This window comes from Ixodes scapularis, unplaced genomic scaffold, assembly GCF_016920785.2.
Source record: "Ixodes scapularis isolate PalLabHiFi unplaced genomic scaffold, ASM1692078v2 PGA_scaffold10__122_contigs__length_95168666, whole genome shotgun sequence".
In the NCBI taxonomy this organism is placed as follows: Eukaryota; Metazoa; Arthropoda; class Arachnida; order Ixodida; family Ixodidae; genus Ixodes; species Ixodes scapularis.
This window is the reverse complement of record NW_024609836.1, coordinates 61397260-61414844: the sequence shown is the minus strand read 5'-3', so window position 1 is coordinate 61414844 and position 17585 is coordinate 61397260. Positions and strand designations below refer to the sequence as shown.

General features: G+C 45.8%; 1 protein-coding gene across 1 annotated transcript; it reads right to left on the bottom strand.

Annotated features, from left to right (window-relative positions):
* Positions 1-243: 243 nt before the first annotated feature.
* Positions 244-4009, bottom strand: LOC8032487 (adenylate kinase isoenzyme 6). The gene is made up of 3 exons (XM_042288571.1): positions 3553-4009; positions 1033-1149; positions 244-293 (listed from the first exon to the last, which is right to left on the bottom strand). Exons 1-3 carry the CDS (start codon positions 4001-4003, stop codon positions 244-246), a joined length of 618 nt encoding a protein of 205 aa, XP_042144505.1. The 5' UTR covers positions 4004-4009.
* Positions 4010-17585: the final 13576 nt, after the last annotated feature.

Genomic DNA, 17585 nt, shown 5'->3' with positions numbered 1-17585 from the left:
GCTTAGCACGCACATGCTTACTTTTTTTCGTGGCCGAATTTAGATAAAACACTTTGTATATCTTACTTAAAACGGCAAGAAGCGCCATATTAAGGCAAACTGACGACGCCCTAATACCCATTACTGCAGAACATTTATTGCACACGCCTTTAACATTCTAGTCAAGATGTCTAAAGAAACCCGCTCGGTGAAGTACAAGTTAGAGTCCCTGCTTTTCAACTATGATAATATCAAACATCAAGTTTACCATTTTATATACGTCATTTTGAAAACGTAGGCTTTTCGAATCATATCTGTTAGTATTAAAAAAACCTCAGATGAATTGCACCTCCAATTTGTGCAATTTGAGTTATGTTTCCTATCATAGGTTCTTGGATGAAACTCTAATTACAAGATAGTTTGTTGCAGTCGGTGCGGGCGCTTTCAAGGCTAAAATAGCTTAGTTCGCCTGGAACATATTTTGGTTTCCCGTTTGTAATTGTATAAACCGCGAACTGGAGGGATATCACTAAATAAAAAGCTTTCCGTCGCCACAAACGTATTTTCGAGAATATATAGCAGGAGTTCTATCACAGCTGCATGAATAATACCGTAATGACAGCAGATGTTACAAAGCAAACCATATGTATCCTTAACTTGTTTTCGTTTCGTCCCGGCATCGTTAAAAATAAGCTTCGTCAGCACTAATTACAAAGCGACGGATAAGCAAAAACATATTGAGTTGGAGTCATCGCAACGCGCAGTAAAATAAAGCCTTACTTTTGTTATTTTGCTCTCATTAAACCTTCTCAAATGTTTTGCTGATGACAGTTAAATTAACCATCAAAGAAAAATATATTTTTAGCCGAATTCATTTTACTATTATCCTACGTGCTTATTCATATCCTACAAAATGGTGCACATAGGCCAATAAAGAACATAACAACCCGAGGAAGGAGAAAAACAAAACCTATGAGGAAAGGATGACACACATCGAGGCCCTTTCATAGGTTCAGTTATGCCAACATTTCACCAGCTTGCCTGCGCACTCACCTTGCTTCCAGAAGAACCATTGTTTTTTGTTTAGCGCATAGTTCAAGATCCACAAGTTCTGATAATTTATCTTTTCAAATAGTGATTTTTGTATGCTCCTTTTCAAATGTCTGTTACCTACCAGAATCCAAAATTAGAGACTTCAAGCGATGATGAACAGTCTTTTTTGAACACGATAGTAATGACATTCTCTGCAAGCGTTACAGTTAAACCCAAAAGTACCATTGCCCGAAACAGCGGGACTTTGTTTTGTATTTTTATTAAGAATGTAAACGTAGCATTCCTCACACTCTGTATTTCAAACTGCCGAAGCACATCTCACCTCTCTCCTCAAGACTCAGTTTCAATTAGCTCACAAATGACGTTTGAACTGTTCTTTAACTTTTTTATAATATGTAAAGTTTTCAATCGCTATAGAGCCGTCCTATGCTAAACTTTATTCCACTTTATATCTTACCATAGCCAACGCAACATCTACATAAAGCAAATCAACCAGAGCGAAAAGTGCATTTTCATGGCGCTTGTCGCTCTAATGTGTTTGCACTCATTGTTTAAAACCTATCACACAAAAAAATGGCAGCGACCTTTACCTTTAAAATTCTATAATGAATAAAATGGATTATAGTAAGTAACTGGCTGTGTTTGGGCTTGTTGCAAAATACTATAATAGGGCCAGCTGAACGTAAGAAAATAGAATGTTGAGAGGCAAGAGGAAATAGAAAATAGAGAGGACAGACAGACCAGCAGTACGTCTTTCCCCTTTTCACTCTATATTCTATTTTCCTACGTTAAACTGGCCCTATATTAGGCATATAGACCATTTTATTTTTTGAATTTTCCCGCTAAATGTAGCGGGGAAGTACATTCGTGTATAGTTCGCGTGAAGTCAGATTAAGTGACATCATTTTCCCGCAAAATTTAGTGGGAAAACTGAATTCATGTCTGGGTCAGCCCGCTCATCCAATCTAGCGGGAGACTCAAAAGGTGTAGGGGTCACGTGACATCAATTTTCCCAACGAATGTTGCGGGGAAACTGAAGGTCGATACGTTACACGACATTAACCTTTCCTTTAAACTTAGCGTGGAAACTGAATTGGCACATAGGTCCCATGACGTCAGCTCACCCGGCATCATCGAAACTGCATTGTTGAATAGGTCACAGATGACTTCAATTTCTCCCGGTAAATTTGGAAGGAAATGCGCGGACGGTCGGACAAAATTGTGGGACCGGGGTGGGGGGGGGGGGGGGGGAAATGTTAAAATGCATTTCTGCTTTCAAAGTATACGGCATTTCGGCGCGTTCATGGCACGGCATTGGTTTATACCCGTTTTCACCTCAAGAAAAAAGGACGTTTTGCTCCATGTTCATACGCCGCACGAAGTACTTCTTACAATACTTGGTTGTCGGATGTAGAAGCGATGCTTTTGGCGTTTGAAACGTGTACGTCTTGATAAGGTAACTTGTATCTAATATAAAATGCACCAACATATATCTCAATTCTCAGCGTAAAGAGGAAAATTAGTAATGCTCCGAGAGAAACCCTACTTTTTTACTGCGGTTCTTGAGGTGAAAACGAGTATGGTCGGTTGACGGGAAATACGCAAAGGAGTAATGCAGATTTGGCACGGCTTGATTGTTTCCATCGGTTCGTAACGTCGGCAGCTCCTGGACTTAACGTGGAGCTGAGTATACTTTTCTCGAATAGGCTCACTCTGCTTTAATGAGAACACCTTAAGGAGACCGTAAAGTCATAGTGTGTTCCATCCTCTTTTATTCCGTATGGAGTGCGCCATACCAAAGACGCTATTCCACAGGGGCTGGTTTCAATACTTGCACCCGAGGTTCACCAACTCAGTTATAACTCCTTGCGTTTGACTGGAACGAGCTGCGTGGAGTCGGAAAGAGGTGGCTCCGCTTGCTCACGACACTTTGGCGTTCCCGTTCCTGAACAAGAATAAAGGTATTTTTGTATTTGCCAGATCCGGTCTACGCACCATAGCCGCGTGTAACAGCGTAACACAATATTTCGAGTCCATGCCAATATTAACGGCCTATTGCCGCGCGCGTAGCTGGCCAAGTAGGCAGCGCGCGCGTAACTTAACGGTTATCGCGAAAAAAAAAAAAAGCCTAACGGTTATCGCGCTTGCCTTCCACGCAGGAGGCCAGGGTTCGAATCCTGGCCGCGGCTACACATTTTTTTTGACACTGTATTGTGATGTTTTGGTGAAGTCGAGAACCGTCTTGCTGATTCGAGGTTAGAATGTTCTACGCGCCGAACCTTCTACGCCGAACAATCCAGAAACCCACGAGGGTACATAAGGGATTCCGCAAGGCGAGCGGAGTCAGTTTCGCCCCAGCGTTCGACTCTGCTGCTACGCCGACTTCGACGCCCACGACGCTCTGTTATAATCATTTGTACCCTTTTATTTTTGGCACAAGTTTGCCACATTAAACGTTTATTTCTTCTTGTTTATTTATTGTTTTTTTGGCCACCACCCGTGACATTTTGGTGGAGGTGCTGGGTAGCTCGAACACGATGCTGGGGTCGTACGACTCGCGGGCCTCGTCGAGGATCGTCTGGAAGATTTCGCACTGCACGTTCTCCTCAAGCTTCTTGCCGGTGTAACCGCGCGCCCGCAGTCTGTCGTACAGCGAGGCGTTGTCCGTCCGCAGAACGAACACCACGTCGAACCAACGCTTGGGGAAGAAGTCGCAGCCGTGGTAGTCGCCCAGGTTGCCGCCGGACGGTTGGGACAGCTTGTCGTCAAGCTCGTCGACCACCCTGTCTTCGTCGAGGACAGCGCAGTCGTATTTTTTGTCGTAGCCGTCGAAGAGATCGTTTTTCTTGGCGACTTGACCGACGTTGAGCCAGTCGAGGCCCGATCGCCGGGCGACTACGGAGGCGAGCGTCGACTTGCCCGTCCCCGGCGTGCCGGTGATCAGGATGTTGGGCAGGCCGCGACGAGCCATGAGCGCTGCGACGATGTTTTCCCGAGCGTGTAGGCCTAGCAGGGACTCGCTCTCCACGTGGGAGCTGAATGGACGCGAAGCGAACGTTCACTGCATCTGGGGAGAAAATGCGGCTGTTACGTTGGCTTCGCGAGTCGTCTGCGTGGAAAGGAGTCAACGGAGTTCGCTTCCACGTTCCTCGAGCGGCGCCACGGTCGGTGCCACACCAGCCATCGTCGCACCACGGCGTACCACCCGCAGACCAACGGGTTAACGGAGAGACTCAACAAGACCATCGCCGATATGATCTCCATGTAAGTCGACGTGGAGCACAAGACATGGGACGAGGTGTTGCCCTACGTCACATTTGCCTACAACACGGCCGTACAAGAGACCACCGGAGTGACACCCTTTCAACTGGTGCATGGGCGCAAGGTAACGACAATGCTGGACGCTATGTTACCCCACGAACCGGCTGTCGACACAAGCGACGACGCCCAGGTGGTTGCCCAAAAGGCAGAAGAAGTCCGTCAGCTCGCCAGACTCCGGATTAAGGCTCAACAACGAGTCGATTATAATGCAATTAAATTAAACGAGTCGACACTGGCCGCTACAACCTTCGTCGTCGGGACGTCCACTTCCAGCCCGGAGACAGGGTGTGGGTGTGAACACCGATTCGCCGCCGCGGTCTTAGCGAGACACTCCTGAAACGTTACTTTGGGCCCTACAAAGTGCTTCGTCGACTCGGGGATTTGAACTACGAGGTGATGCCCGACGGAACACGGACTTCGTCACGCCGCCTTCCACGGCCGGAAGTCGTCCACGTCGTGCGACTGAAGCCGTACTACGCTCGATAGGACTGTGCACCTCATGTGTTCCAAATGACTCCTTAGTTTACCGTTCTTTTTATTTGCTTTGTTTTGTTTTTGGGTTGCATCGGGACGATGCACTTTTTAAAGGGGGGAGTAATGCCGCGCGCGCAGCTGGCCAAGTAGGCAGCGCGCGCGTGGCCTAACGGTTATCGCGCTTGCCTTCCATGCAGAAGGCCAGGGTTCGATTCCTGGCCGCGGCTACACATTTTTGTTGATACTGTATTGTGATGTTCTGGTGAATTCGAGAACCGTCTTGCTGATTCGAGGTTCGAATGTTTTACGCGCCGAACCTTCTACGGCGAACGATCCAGAAACCCACGAGGGTACATAAGGGATTCCGCAAGGCGAACGGAGTCAGTTTCGCCCCAGCGTTCGACTCTGCTGCTACGCCGACTTCGACGCCCGCGACGCTCTGTTGTCATCTTTTGTACCCTTTTATTTTTGGCACAAGTTCGCTACATCAAACTTTTATTCCTTCTTGTTTATTTATTGTTTTTTTTGGCCACCACCCGAGTTATAAAAGATACGAGGAGAAACCGAGGTAAACGAGGAGACGAGGCCTCGCAGGGACGTCAGTACGTCGAGCTCTGGTTAGAATGATTAGTGGGTAGACCCAAAGTTAGCTGCCTTTGTCTCCACTGCACTCGTCGAATGCGTTGGAATGCGCAAGCTAAACGCCGGACGCTGGCGTGGCGCGTTCTATCGCGGTTTACGAGTGCAGTCTTGCGACAAGAATCTCCGCCTTCACCACGAGCCTCCTGGCTTCCACAGTGCTTTGGATCCGCGTGCCTGTGCTTTCTGATTTTGTGAACACACAAGAACCTTCGAAGAATATACATATTGCTTAATTACCCATGCACCAAGCAGATTGCAAGGATTGGTTTTCCGCTCGCCCCACGAACACGCCTTTTCCGCATAAAAGATTTGAAGAAAATAACGCAGAGAAAGCGTTGGCGAAAGCGCGTGAAATACGAAATTTGTATTTGAAAAGTTACTACTGCTGAGAGAAGCACGTGCGGCGCGTGGAACACCAATCCCTGCATACTTCTTGATGCTTGGTAAATTTGGCGATAGGTTTATTCAGCGTGCCTGCGTGTTTACGAGGACAAGTATACCACCTTCATTTCATCACCCGACCTCTTCTCTGCGCATGGGTAAAGACGAGAGCGCGGTTACGTGGTCAGATAAAGCCGCGTTACTGTTCCAACGAGGAAGTAGCTTCTACCGCACTGTCAGCTTAGGGGTGAAAGGCTTATAGGCTACGGGGTGAGGGGCACATCACCAGTGACGTCAACACAAATTAAAAACCGAGTCGGCCGGACAAGCAGATCCCCAGCCTTCTTGCTCTTTCGTCGAGCAAGGTCAAACCGTAAGCTTCGGCCATCGTGAACAGCCATCGACCTGAATAAATAGTTTATGCCAAATGCCTTGTCAAGGCCCCAGAACATGTCGGGCGTATCCTTGGCCTCGTCAAGTAAGAGTGTTTTTTGTAGTGAGAAAATAGGGGAATTGAGCAGAGCAAGTGCCCCTCGCGATTTGCCTCTCTGGCTTTTCATGTATCCTATAAATGATAAAAACATCTCTACGATGCAAGTTGGTTCGTAATTTATAAAATTAACCCGCCCTGCAATATAATACATCCCAGTCACCGACATTAATAAAAAAATAGGTTTAAAAAAGGTTAAAGGGAAAAATAACAAAGTCAGCTCCTCTCACAAAGCCCTCTCTCAAAGCAAAGTGTAAATTGGAAGGAGGGCATTGGTGTCACATCTTGTGCGGTTGGTGCAGAAGTTTCACATTTTATTAACCTGATGCATAGCTTTGGTCTCGCTCAAATTGTAAACGAACCTACATAATTAAATTCTGTTTTGGACCTTGTTTTCACCTCGAGTGCGGATAATGTGCGGTCAGTTCGTATTCTTGACAGAATCAACGATCATAACACGGTTTTAGTTGAAAGGTCTCTGCCATTAGTAACTAGACAGATAAGTCGATCCTAAACTGATCACTGTATACAGCAAGGTTAACGAATGTGCTCTAAACGAGGCTTTTGATCAGTTTGCTTCAGAATACGAACACCATTTTTTGTGAAAGATCTGTGGAGTCGAATCGGAAATTACTAAAAGTCGAGTTTAATTTGAGGCACAAATCGAGTTGAACTCTCGATTTGTGCCTCAAATTGTGTTAAAAGACGAATGCTGGTCAACCCTGGTTTACGAATACACTCAGAAAATTAAATAATAAAAAAGCGTCTCTTTGCCAAAGCTAAAAAAAAAAAAAAAAACCTTGTATATCTGCTATGTCAAAGTACTTGAACTGCTTTAAGAAATTCAGAAATAGCATAAAAATGCGAAGAACAAACACTTCAAGCAAGAACTGCTAAAATTATTCTTAACCAACCCTCGGAAATTTCGGAAAACAATATGTTCAAGAAACATGACTCTCTTCCTAAGATGAGCAACGATCTCAACGAAGTATTAACAAACCTTGAATCAGCTACCGTTTTTAACAACTATTTTTCGTCTGTGTTCACCGTAGAAGACTTACCAATACCCTGTGATCCAATTTGAAGTCTACTTAACATTTCGTGCGAACCTATTGTTTTTGACCAAAATGGTATCCCGAATGCAATCGAAAAACTCTCCGCAGCTCAGCCCCTGGCGACGATAATATTTGCCCTAATCTTCTAAAAATAACAAAGAACATATCATCTTATTTTCTCTGCGGACTATTTCAACAATCACTTGACTCGGCTACCCTCCCGGAGGACTGGAGATTCGGGAGAGTTCTACCTATTTTTAAATCCGGAAACAAGCAGGACTACTCGAATTATAGACCTATATCGCTGACATGTGTGCCATGCAAAATTTTGAACATGTCGTCAACTACCACATCATGAACTATTTGTCTAAAAATGAATTAATATGCAAAAATTAACATGGTTTCAGGTCGGGATATTCATGCGGAACCCAGCTTTTTGAGTTTGTAACCGATTTCCATGACAACTTTCATACCTCTAAACGAACTGATGCCATCTTCATCGATTTCTCTAAAGCATTTAACACGGCTCCTCACCAGCGACTTCTATACAAACTTTCTGAACTTAACATCCATCCATTTATTATACTCTGGATAGCTGAATTTTCAACTAACCGTAAGCAAGCTCTTCACCTTATGCATGCCAGATCAACAGGCCTCCCTGTGCTGTCGGGCGTCCCCCAGGGCAGCGTTCTCGGCCCGCTTTTATTTCTTATGTATATTAACGATCTCCCTCACCCTATAACATCATCTATTAGGCTTTTCGCGGATGATTGCGTAATTTACCGTCGCATCACTAACTCCGAAGATTCAATACTAAATGTTCTGTCTCATCGGTGTAACACGTGGTAGTACAGGCGGGGTCTAATATCAGTGGAAATTTGAATTATTTTGTCCTTACCTTTAGACTGAGTTTCTGTCACATGATTGAGTAATCTTGTGGGTTGGGCAGTTAGGTACGTCTTTTCTTGTTTATGGCAGCATTAAGATATACTTCTACACCCTTCCAGTGAAATAAACTGAAGGAAAAACTTTTTGAGTCCCTTAGGTAATTAATGTAAATCAATGCCAACTTGTGCAGTTACTGAGCTACCATTAACTGCACATTAAGCTAAAATATATATTGTGTTACGACATGCACGCGTATTCGCCCAGCTGTTGTATGCGAAGAAAGGCCTCTAATTTAATTCACTTGTGAGGAAACAAACAGAAGTTACTGTTAACACCTGTCCGTCAAAGTATGGACTGGCAATTTAAAAAAAAATAAGCTTTCAACATTTTTGTTACTACGGCCAAGTATTACGTGAAATTCAAACTCAAGGCCAGTTTGTCAATGGAGTTTCCAGGTGCAGGCATGACCTACATTTCATATATGTATAAATATATTCTTTTTTTAATATTCTATCTACAATTTTTTTTTTTTTACATCAAGAAATGAGGAAAACGAAGAACGTTAATATGTTGAAAACAGTTTTGTTTTCGCCTGGAGGTCATCAGTGACGCACGCCAGTCATTAAAAATAATGTTCTAGCACAAAACGCATCTGTCTAGACCTTTGGGCGTTTTTCGCAGGGATATATGTAGGCACTTCTGCGTCCCTGTCATCCAGAGCTCACCTCGAACTCCTAAAGAAATATTTTATGTTCATCACTGTGGTAAGCCAGCTGGAAATTATTATACCATTATTCGAAATCAATATCTATTTGTTTTGATGCATCAAGCAACTAAGGTCTGTTTGCCGTGTCCAATTTCCAACTGCAAGTACACCTTTGGGAGTATCTCGGGAAAACTCAACGGCTATATTGTTACTCTCCATTCAGTTATGATTATGCTTGATGTTCCTCAGTTTTTTTCCAAATTTGTATCTATTTGAGGGGCACATTGTTTTCTAGTTAGTTGGATCCAATGTAAGTGAGAAACATTTAGTTTCAGTGCTTATGTTTATCGCTTGGGTTACTTTTTTTTTATTAGAGTCGAGTCGTAATGTAATGTAAGTAATGTCGAGTCGATATAGACCGCAGTACCACTGAGGCTGGCAATTTTTTTTTGTGGAAATACCAGTCTCAGTCATACTCGTCCTATAGTCCTCGAAGTTATATCCTGCGTCGTTTGAGGTTCCACGTGTCGCCTTGACGTCACAGTCAAATGACGTCTTTACATCGCGTTACGTCATGGTCTTTTTTTGGCAGACATTGGGCATTGTTCCTCCAGGCAAGATGCGAGACACATAAGTGCAAGACATATTCACGTTCGAGATGCACGCCAGATAGGCTTTCGCAGGTATCGCAGTGACTGTACTGTGGATCTAAACAGGACTAATAATTTTTTTTGTTGTTGAAAAGCACAACAGGAACATCAGTTTAATCACCGCCCGCTCAGAAATGTGCAATCATTTCTTTTTGACAGCACATTTGTACGTGTACAGCACGCCTGTTCATACCACTACTTCTATTTAAAATTAGGCCTGTCAGGTTTAATTCGGCAGGTCTGCTGTATTACAAAACAAAATGTCGTCCTGCACGAGAGTATTAATGCCGCGAACTGAATAATATCACTCATCGTACGGTGATTGCTCTAAGCCAGGTTGTATCATTAGCTAGAAAAAATAGGCGGAATTGTCACTAATACTACCTGATGACAGCACTTTTGTAGTCTTTAAACATAATATTAGAATCTGTGTCAATAAATCATTGGCTTTTGACTGACGATTCCCCTTGCGTACGGTCTCTCAATTTTAGGTGACCTATCCGAAAACCGACAATGTACAGCCCTGTAAAGGTCCTCGCCATTTTATTCGGTAAGCCCTAACGCCGTGTTGGCAAGATTCACTCCCCGATCCTAGTAGTTGAGGGTCACACCCACAGCGTAGTTATTCCGTTGCATAGTTCGCTCTGGGAGATCGCTTCCAACAGAAATATTATTAAGCTGCGTTGACACAATTGTCTTCTGGGCACTTAGCATCACACCAACACCTTCTTGAAGTCCAGGCCTACATCCGGTCCCACCGATACGTCATCACTCGTGGATCTAAGAAGCGCTGTCTTCCTTCCGTCAGAATCGCCCCCAGCGCATCTTGCAGAGGCTATTAGAAGTCGCCGTCGCCAAGACGAACGCGTCTGCCGTTTCTAGGCGATCGATCTTTCGCGTGTTCGCACTTGGGGCGAGTCGGGGATCCACTAGCAATGACGTCATGCGCAGGCCTTATCTTCCGAGTGATATTGAATGCACTCAGTGGTCGGTACTACTATAGCCGTGGACAGTTTGCGAATCGCGGGACGTGGTGAGTCCCGCGCATTTTTACTCACCATCCGAAGCCAATCAAGTGGCGGCATTCCGAGCTAAGAGCCTGAAGAGCCAATTAAAACGCAAGATTCGCTAACGTATATTGAGTTGCGCCCAGCGTTTTTCCAGCTCCCAGTTGACTATGCGGCACGCAAGTTTGTCCACTCCTTGGGCAGGGGTCGCGGTAACGTCAGAACAAAGCCAAACTCTGATTGGCTTTGCTGGAAAGAATAGTGGACATAGCACAGCTCTAGCTGCATGGCTAGCAGCCTCGAACTCTTCCCACTGTCCTTCCAATCGGAGCCAATCGGAGCTCAGCGTACTGAAGTCACCGCAACCCCTGCTCAAGAGCAATATTTGCGCTTCGTATTGAGAAAAAAATGACTATGAAAGTCGCATTTGGTTGTTCTTACGTGCCAAACCAACTAGGGCGTTCTGGCAATTACGCGCCAATTGAAAATAAGGTTCTGTCGCGGAACGTCCCCAGCGCTCTGCTCGGCATCCTCCGAGTGTATGCGGAGAGCAAGTCGTCTGCTTCGTGCGCAGGAGTTGCGGTGACGTCAGAACGACGCCGAACAGTTGCGGTGACGTCAGAACGACGCCGAACTCCAATTGGATTTGATTGAACGAATAGTGTCTTTACGTCAATGCTACATGCCTCGAGGTCTAGCCAGTATTTTTTTTTTTTTTTTTTCAGTCGGCCATATAGAGTTTGGCCTTCTGACATCATTGCAACACCGGTGAAGCAGACGAACTCGCGCTCCACATTAATTGCGGTTCCATGGTCTCGGGGTTCATATGAAGCATCTATAACATGTATAATTATAGGCTTTTTATAAGATATAAGAATAAAATGCTCAAGAATAATACCACTTGGCAGAATCGGCTGGTTTAAAGGGGCACTGTCAGGACAAAATAATGTTGTTGTTGTTTTTATCATAACGAATCGAATGAAAACCATGCCCGGATATTACACTCAAAATTAGAAACTTAAAAAAATCAATATTTGTAAAGTAAAAAAAAAAATTCTTTAACGATAAATTTGATTTTTCCGCGCGATCCGCGCTAGTCCAGTGACGCCAAATATTGAGCCGTCCTGCAAGTCAAGTTTCTCTGACGCCTCCGCCGAAACACCGAAGGAAGTGTCGCGTTCTCCCGCCCCCCGCGACCAACCGCCCTTCTCCGGGCGTGCCGCCAATCGCTGCAAGCAGACGACGCTTGACTTTCGAGTTTGAAGTTCTTTTCGGGCCCTTTCAACAGTTTCCAATTCTTTGAAACGATGTGAGGTCGAAGAGAACGCGCAGTGGACATCTGTGAGCGACGTGAGGCCTCACGTCGCGCCGGTTCTGCGTGAAAGGCTGCCCCCGCCGGAGTCACAACCGAAACTACGGTACACAGGCTCCAAACCTGGTTCTTTGGACCGTTTTACGATTTTCATGTCGAAGTCTGAGAGGTCGTCGGGAATCTAACAAAGACAACTTCGTCCGATTCCTCAACTCACCGGTCATCGTCTGCTACATGCGTCGAGCGCCGCCATGTTTTATGAGCAAGGATAAAAAGCAAGGAGGCGACATCATATCGGACTCCGAGTTTCGGTATTTCAAAAACAAGGGCCGTAGTGCGTTCGCAATCGCGTTAAAAAAACATGTGTTACGAATATCATTATTAAATGTTATAAAAATATCGCTTATAAAACTTCTGAATTTCATAATAATTGGCGTCACAATTTACAAATCAAAAGAAGCGGCGAGGTGAAAGGCAGAAGAGAACAGCACCAAAAATAAAAAGATAAATGTTTTTTTTTTCGCGTTGGGATATTTTTTTACGTGTCTGCGACTACAAATTGCATCGTTCTAGACAACAACAACAACAAAAAAAATACGACCTTTGGGGTGTCAGTGCCTCTTGAAACCCAACCTGTTTCCGAATATAAATTTCGTAAGCCTAAATACTGAAATGTTGCCAGCTGTCGCCTAAATCTTGAAACAGAAAAAAATATGATCGTATAGATTACCGAAACTGCTTAATACCTCTCACTCAAATGATGTTATTTCAAATAAGATAACGGCGAATAAGTTGCGTGATTTTATGTATATTTTTTTTCTGTTCTGAAAATGTTTTTGGTTCTGTATCTTGTGTATTCGCTTCTGTAGAATGCGATTGAAGGCCGAGATTTTGTGAAGCCGATTCGTGATACTTTTTTTCTCGGTCTCCGCATTGACAATGGGAAATAAAGATTATTATTGTTAATAATTATCCTCCAACTACGCTTTTTTTTTGTGCCGGTGTGGGGAAGGGGGTATTTTCTTTCACATGTTCGGTGTTTTTGGGTGTGAACATTTGGCCTCAATTAAGCATTTCAGTGTTTATATGGTCTTTAAAAAAGCAGGACACTGCCATGGGATTCCGCGTCCTGCTTAAAACATGGGCCTGACCCGAGTTCTCAAATACTACTCCGACACATATGAGAAAAGGAAACGGGACATGAGCGTGCTTCCCGAAGAATGATGCAGCCACGAGGACAGTTCAGTTGAGTTGTTGCCCCGGATCGGGACAGAATAAATTCTGACTAAATACTTCTCTCCGTGAAACATATAGATATAACATTTTTTTTCTCCGATTTTGAAGAGCTGGGTTCGGGGGTTAGTTTTCGGGCAGTCCCGTTATTTCACAAATGCACGCAACCCGACTAATAACGTCTACAACAGGATGTACGCAACCCGTGGTCGTTTCGCAATCCAAGAATAGGGAGTTTTAGGTAAACGTTTTTGCAGACCCGATACAGTACGGTGGGCTCTCAGGTACGAACTGCGCATGCGTAGTGCGTACCGGAGGGCCCATCGTACCTTATGGTATGTGCAAAAACAGTTCTCTACAACTCCCTAATAACGTGCCCTTGTTGTTACTTCGCATTTTCGTTGCAGTCGTCACAATCGTTGTCTGCCTGGATGTCGGACAAGGACAATTTCTTCCCGGAAGATTCGCCAAGGCAGGCGCCGCTGCGTCGCAAAGATCCGAAGCGGTTGCCAGGGGTGAAGAGACGCGCTCCGTTGACCATCCGGGCGTGGACGCTCAGTACAATAGCCTGGTTTAAAGATGGGCCTTGGTGTTTCCCGGTCTCCCTTTACCATTCATAGCCCTGAAAGATTACTATTACTACCTGTTCTTTGATTTTTCAATACCGTTGGCTATGTTGGCAAGCGCAGACAACGCCGCACATCGGCCCTCTTTATATAAAGTTGAAAATGACATGTGCACATACCATTCACTCGCAAATGATACGTTCGAAGCGTTGTATTCGGTCGAATGCTACTTGAATTAATAAAATATCGGTGGCGGGTTTCCCTGTTTCTTATTTTGCCCCAGCCGTATTAGTATACTTGCTTCCGCGGGAGTAAGAATAATATGTATTCATGTTTTGTATTTAAGGCTCCATGGGGCTATAGCTAGTGTGAATTACACCGGTCGCCTGCCGCTAACCTAATTTTTAAATGTTGGAGGCAGTAATATTTCTTTGAAGGAAAGTGCGTCAAGAACAGTATAAAATAACTGGGCTGTTTCTGCGGTGAAGGTCATATTCTGCTGATTGGATGGAGACGAACTTCATTTTCTCCCTTAGCCCCTGGTTTTGTGAAACGAGCACACATTGCTTCTTTGTCCCTTTTCGAACGTCGTTCTTTTGCGAGGCGTTCTGTATACTACCTTCTCGAGACGCTTTGCGAAGTCGTCCAGAACTCTTCCGGCAAGTATATGCCTTCTATAATAGGGTGAATGAACTTATGGGTGGTATTGTGTGTACTGTCAGGAAGAAAGAAGAAGCGGGGCTGAGATGGCAGTGCGCGTGCTGAGCTCTCTCGGATCTGCATCGAACGGTCACCGTGGACGCACCATCTTAATCAAACTTCATTCATTGTATTAAACCCATCCATCCATCCAGAGCCTTACAGGTTGGTGGACGTCAGCGGTTTCCTACCCCTCGCCACACCTCGCCACCCCCGATCCTGGAGCTACGCAGTGGACAGACCACCCAACGCCCGCCCATGGCTAACCAAGAAGGTAACACAAACGTAACCCGCTCTACACCCGCTGTGACTATAAAACATCGACAGCGAGACCCTCAGATATTCACGGGCTCTCCTGACTCAGACGTGGATGACTGGCTGAAGAACTACGAGCGCGTCAGTCAACACAACGGATGGGACGACTCCTTCAAGCTCGCCAATGTGGTCTTCTTTCTCAAAGACACATCGCTCCGATGGTTTGACAACCACGAAGAAACCATCGATTCTTGGGACGGCTTCAAAACCGCGTTTGCGGACGCTTTTGGTCAACCCGAACACCGCAAAGAGAAGGCTCGAGACCAACTACAACACAGGTACCAGTCCACAGCAGAATCGTCAACCGCCTACATCGAAGATGTCCTCCGCCTGTGTCGCCGAGTCGACCCCGAGATGAGCGAAGATGACAAGATCCGCCACCTATTCAAAGGGCTCTCACAGGAATTATTTTCCATCGTAGCCCCCAAGTCTCCGCCGACCGTAGCTCAACTGGTGTCTGAATGTCGGAAGTACGAAGAGCTCGACAACGCGCGAATACTCAAGAGGCCGTTCGAACGCCTTCCTGAGGTGTCTCTTGCTTCGCACACCGACACAAACCTCTCGAACCTGATACGTACAATCATCCGCGAAGAACTAAGATATTTTCTTGGGCAGCAGCGCACACCTTTGCCTGCATCCCAGCCATCCAATGAGCGCCACGACATCAAATCAGCTATCCGAGATGAACTTTGCTCTGCTTTAGAGCCCCTGACGCACAGCACTCCCCCCTATGCCCCCGCCGCACACCCGCCAACACCCCTGTACGCATACCAGCAACTTCCCCTTTCTTATGCACCACGACCGCGACAATCTCCTCAAACACGCCGTCAAGCCGAAGTCTCGAGGACACATGACAACCGACCAATATGTTTTTATTGCCACGTTCCCGGCCACGTCCTCCGCTACTGTCGGCGCCGATTAAATGATACAAGCCCCCCATCCATGCTCCCTTCTTGAGACCGCAACACCTTCGAAGACCACCATCCTTCTTATGATTACCGGCAAGTCGATAACTCGTCTTTTCGCCGCTTCTCACGACCCTACGCCGACAACACTAACACTGGAATCGTTTCTCATGACCGCTCAACCAGCCCCGCCGCGCAACCTTCACCCCGGCGTGGTCGCTCACCGTCGCCCTACCCTCGTCGTCACCGCTCTATTTCCCCATTCACTGATCCCATCCCTCCGACGTCTCAACAGTCAAACTAAAAACCGCAGCCTGCATCGACAATGGAGGTCAGGCTGCATCTCAACAATATTCGAAAAACCCTCCTTCTGCGGGACCAACGAATTTGAATGTGGAAATTGGACATCAAAACTTTCTTGCTTTAGTCGACACTGGCGCAGCAAAGTCGTGCATTCCCGAGAACGTCCGTCGACACTTGCGAAAAGTCCTCACGCCCCCATCTGAGGGCCACCTGCTCCGCATGGGCAATGGTGATTTGGTGCGCCCTCTCGGATACTGTACAGCGCACTTAAGGATTGGTGACAACCGATACATTGTCATGTTCACTGTACTTACCACCTGCATCGCTGACGTCATTCTTGGTTGGGATTTTCTTTCTTCAACCGCCGCCTTCATCGATTGTGAAAATCGTGAAATTCATCTGAATTCTTCAGTCGACATCCGGGAACATATTGAGACCCCATTTACCGTCCTTCATATAGACTATGACCTGTTGCTGCCACCTCACTCGGCCGTTGCTGCCACTCTCATTCTTCCGAATTCAGCCAATGAAACCTTCGGACTCGTCGAACCTATTCATGCTACGTTCACAAAGAAAGGAATCGTCATACCTTATTCTCTTGCCTCCATCGCAGGAGATAAATGTAACATCTGGATCACCAACACTTCAGTCCAGTCGCAGGTACTTCCTCGAGGCAGTCGCATCGCCACACTCCCGATGCATATTGAGGAAAGTTTCGCTACACTTGTCCCTACTGCTGCAAATACCAAGTCCCTCACCGACAATAACTTCACCGAACACAGACATAAGATGATAGACGGAGCTCTCCTCCCAGACCAACTTCAGAAATTGGACTCTCTACTCCACTCTTACGAAGATATTTTCGACTTCAGCGCCCAAACATTAGCCCGAACGATGCTTGTCGAACATAACATTGATACCGGTAACTCACACCCACTTCGAAGCCGACCGTACCGAACCTCTGCCGCAGAGCGTCGAATAATTAAACAACAAATTGATGACATGCTAGAAAAAGGAGTGATCGAGCCTTCGTCCAGTCCTTGGTCGTCCCCCGTCGTCCTTGTTCGAAAGAAAGATGGCACCTGGCGCTTCTGTGTGGACTATCGCCGCCTGAACAAAGTCACGGAAAAAGACGTCTACCCCCTGCCACGAATTGACGATACACTCGACACGCTACAAGGCTCGTCCTACTTCTCATCAATGGACCTTTGAAGCGGTTACTGGCAAGTTCCTCTTGCCCCTAGTGATAAACCGAAGACCGCCTTTTTAACGTATAATGGCCTTTACCATTTTAACGTCATGCCTTTCGGTCTTTGCAATGCGCCTGCCACATTCGAGCGCATGATGGATGCTCTACTTCGTGGCTTATCTTGGAATATTTGTATCTGTTATCTCGACGATATTGTGGACTTTTCTCCAACATTTGAGGAACACATCTCACGACTTCGCACAGTTCTTGAATGCATTCGTACTGCTGGACTCCAATTGAACAGCAAAAAGTGCACTTTCGGCGCCCAGGAAATTAAAGTGCTCGGCCATATAGTCAGTGCCGATGGAGTACGCCCAGATCCTGAGAAGGTACGGGCCGTATCAGAATTTCCTGTTC

Excerpts from the sequence above, each read along its gene's own strand:
- LOC8032487 (XM_042288571.1), bottom strand. The coding sequence starts at position 4,003 with ATGGCTCGTCGCGGCCTGCCCAACATCCTGATCACCGGCACGCCGGGG. Across the intron at positions 1,150-3,552 it reads CATCGTGTTCGAGCTACCCA|GTAACAGACATTTGAAAAGG; the intron begins GCACCTCCACCA and ends GGATTCTGGTAG. Across the intron at positions 294-1,032 it reads ATGGTTCTTCTGGAAGCAAG|ATATGATTCGAAAAGCCTAC; the intron begins GTGAGTGCGCAG and ends TAATACTAACAG.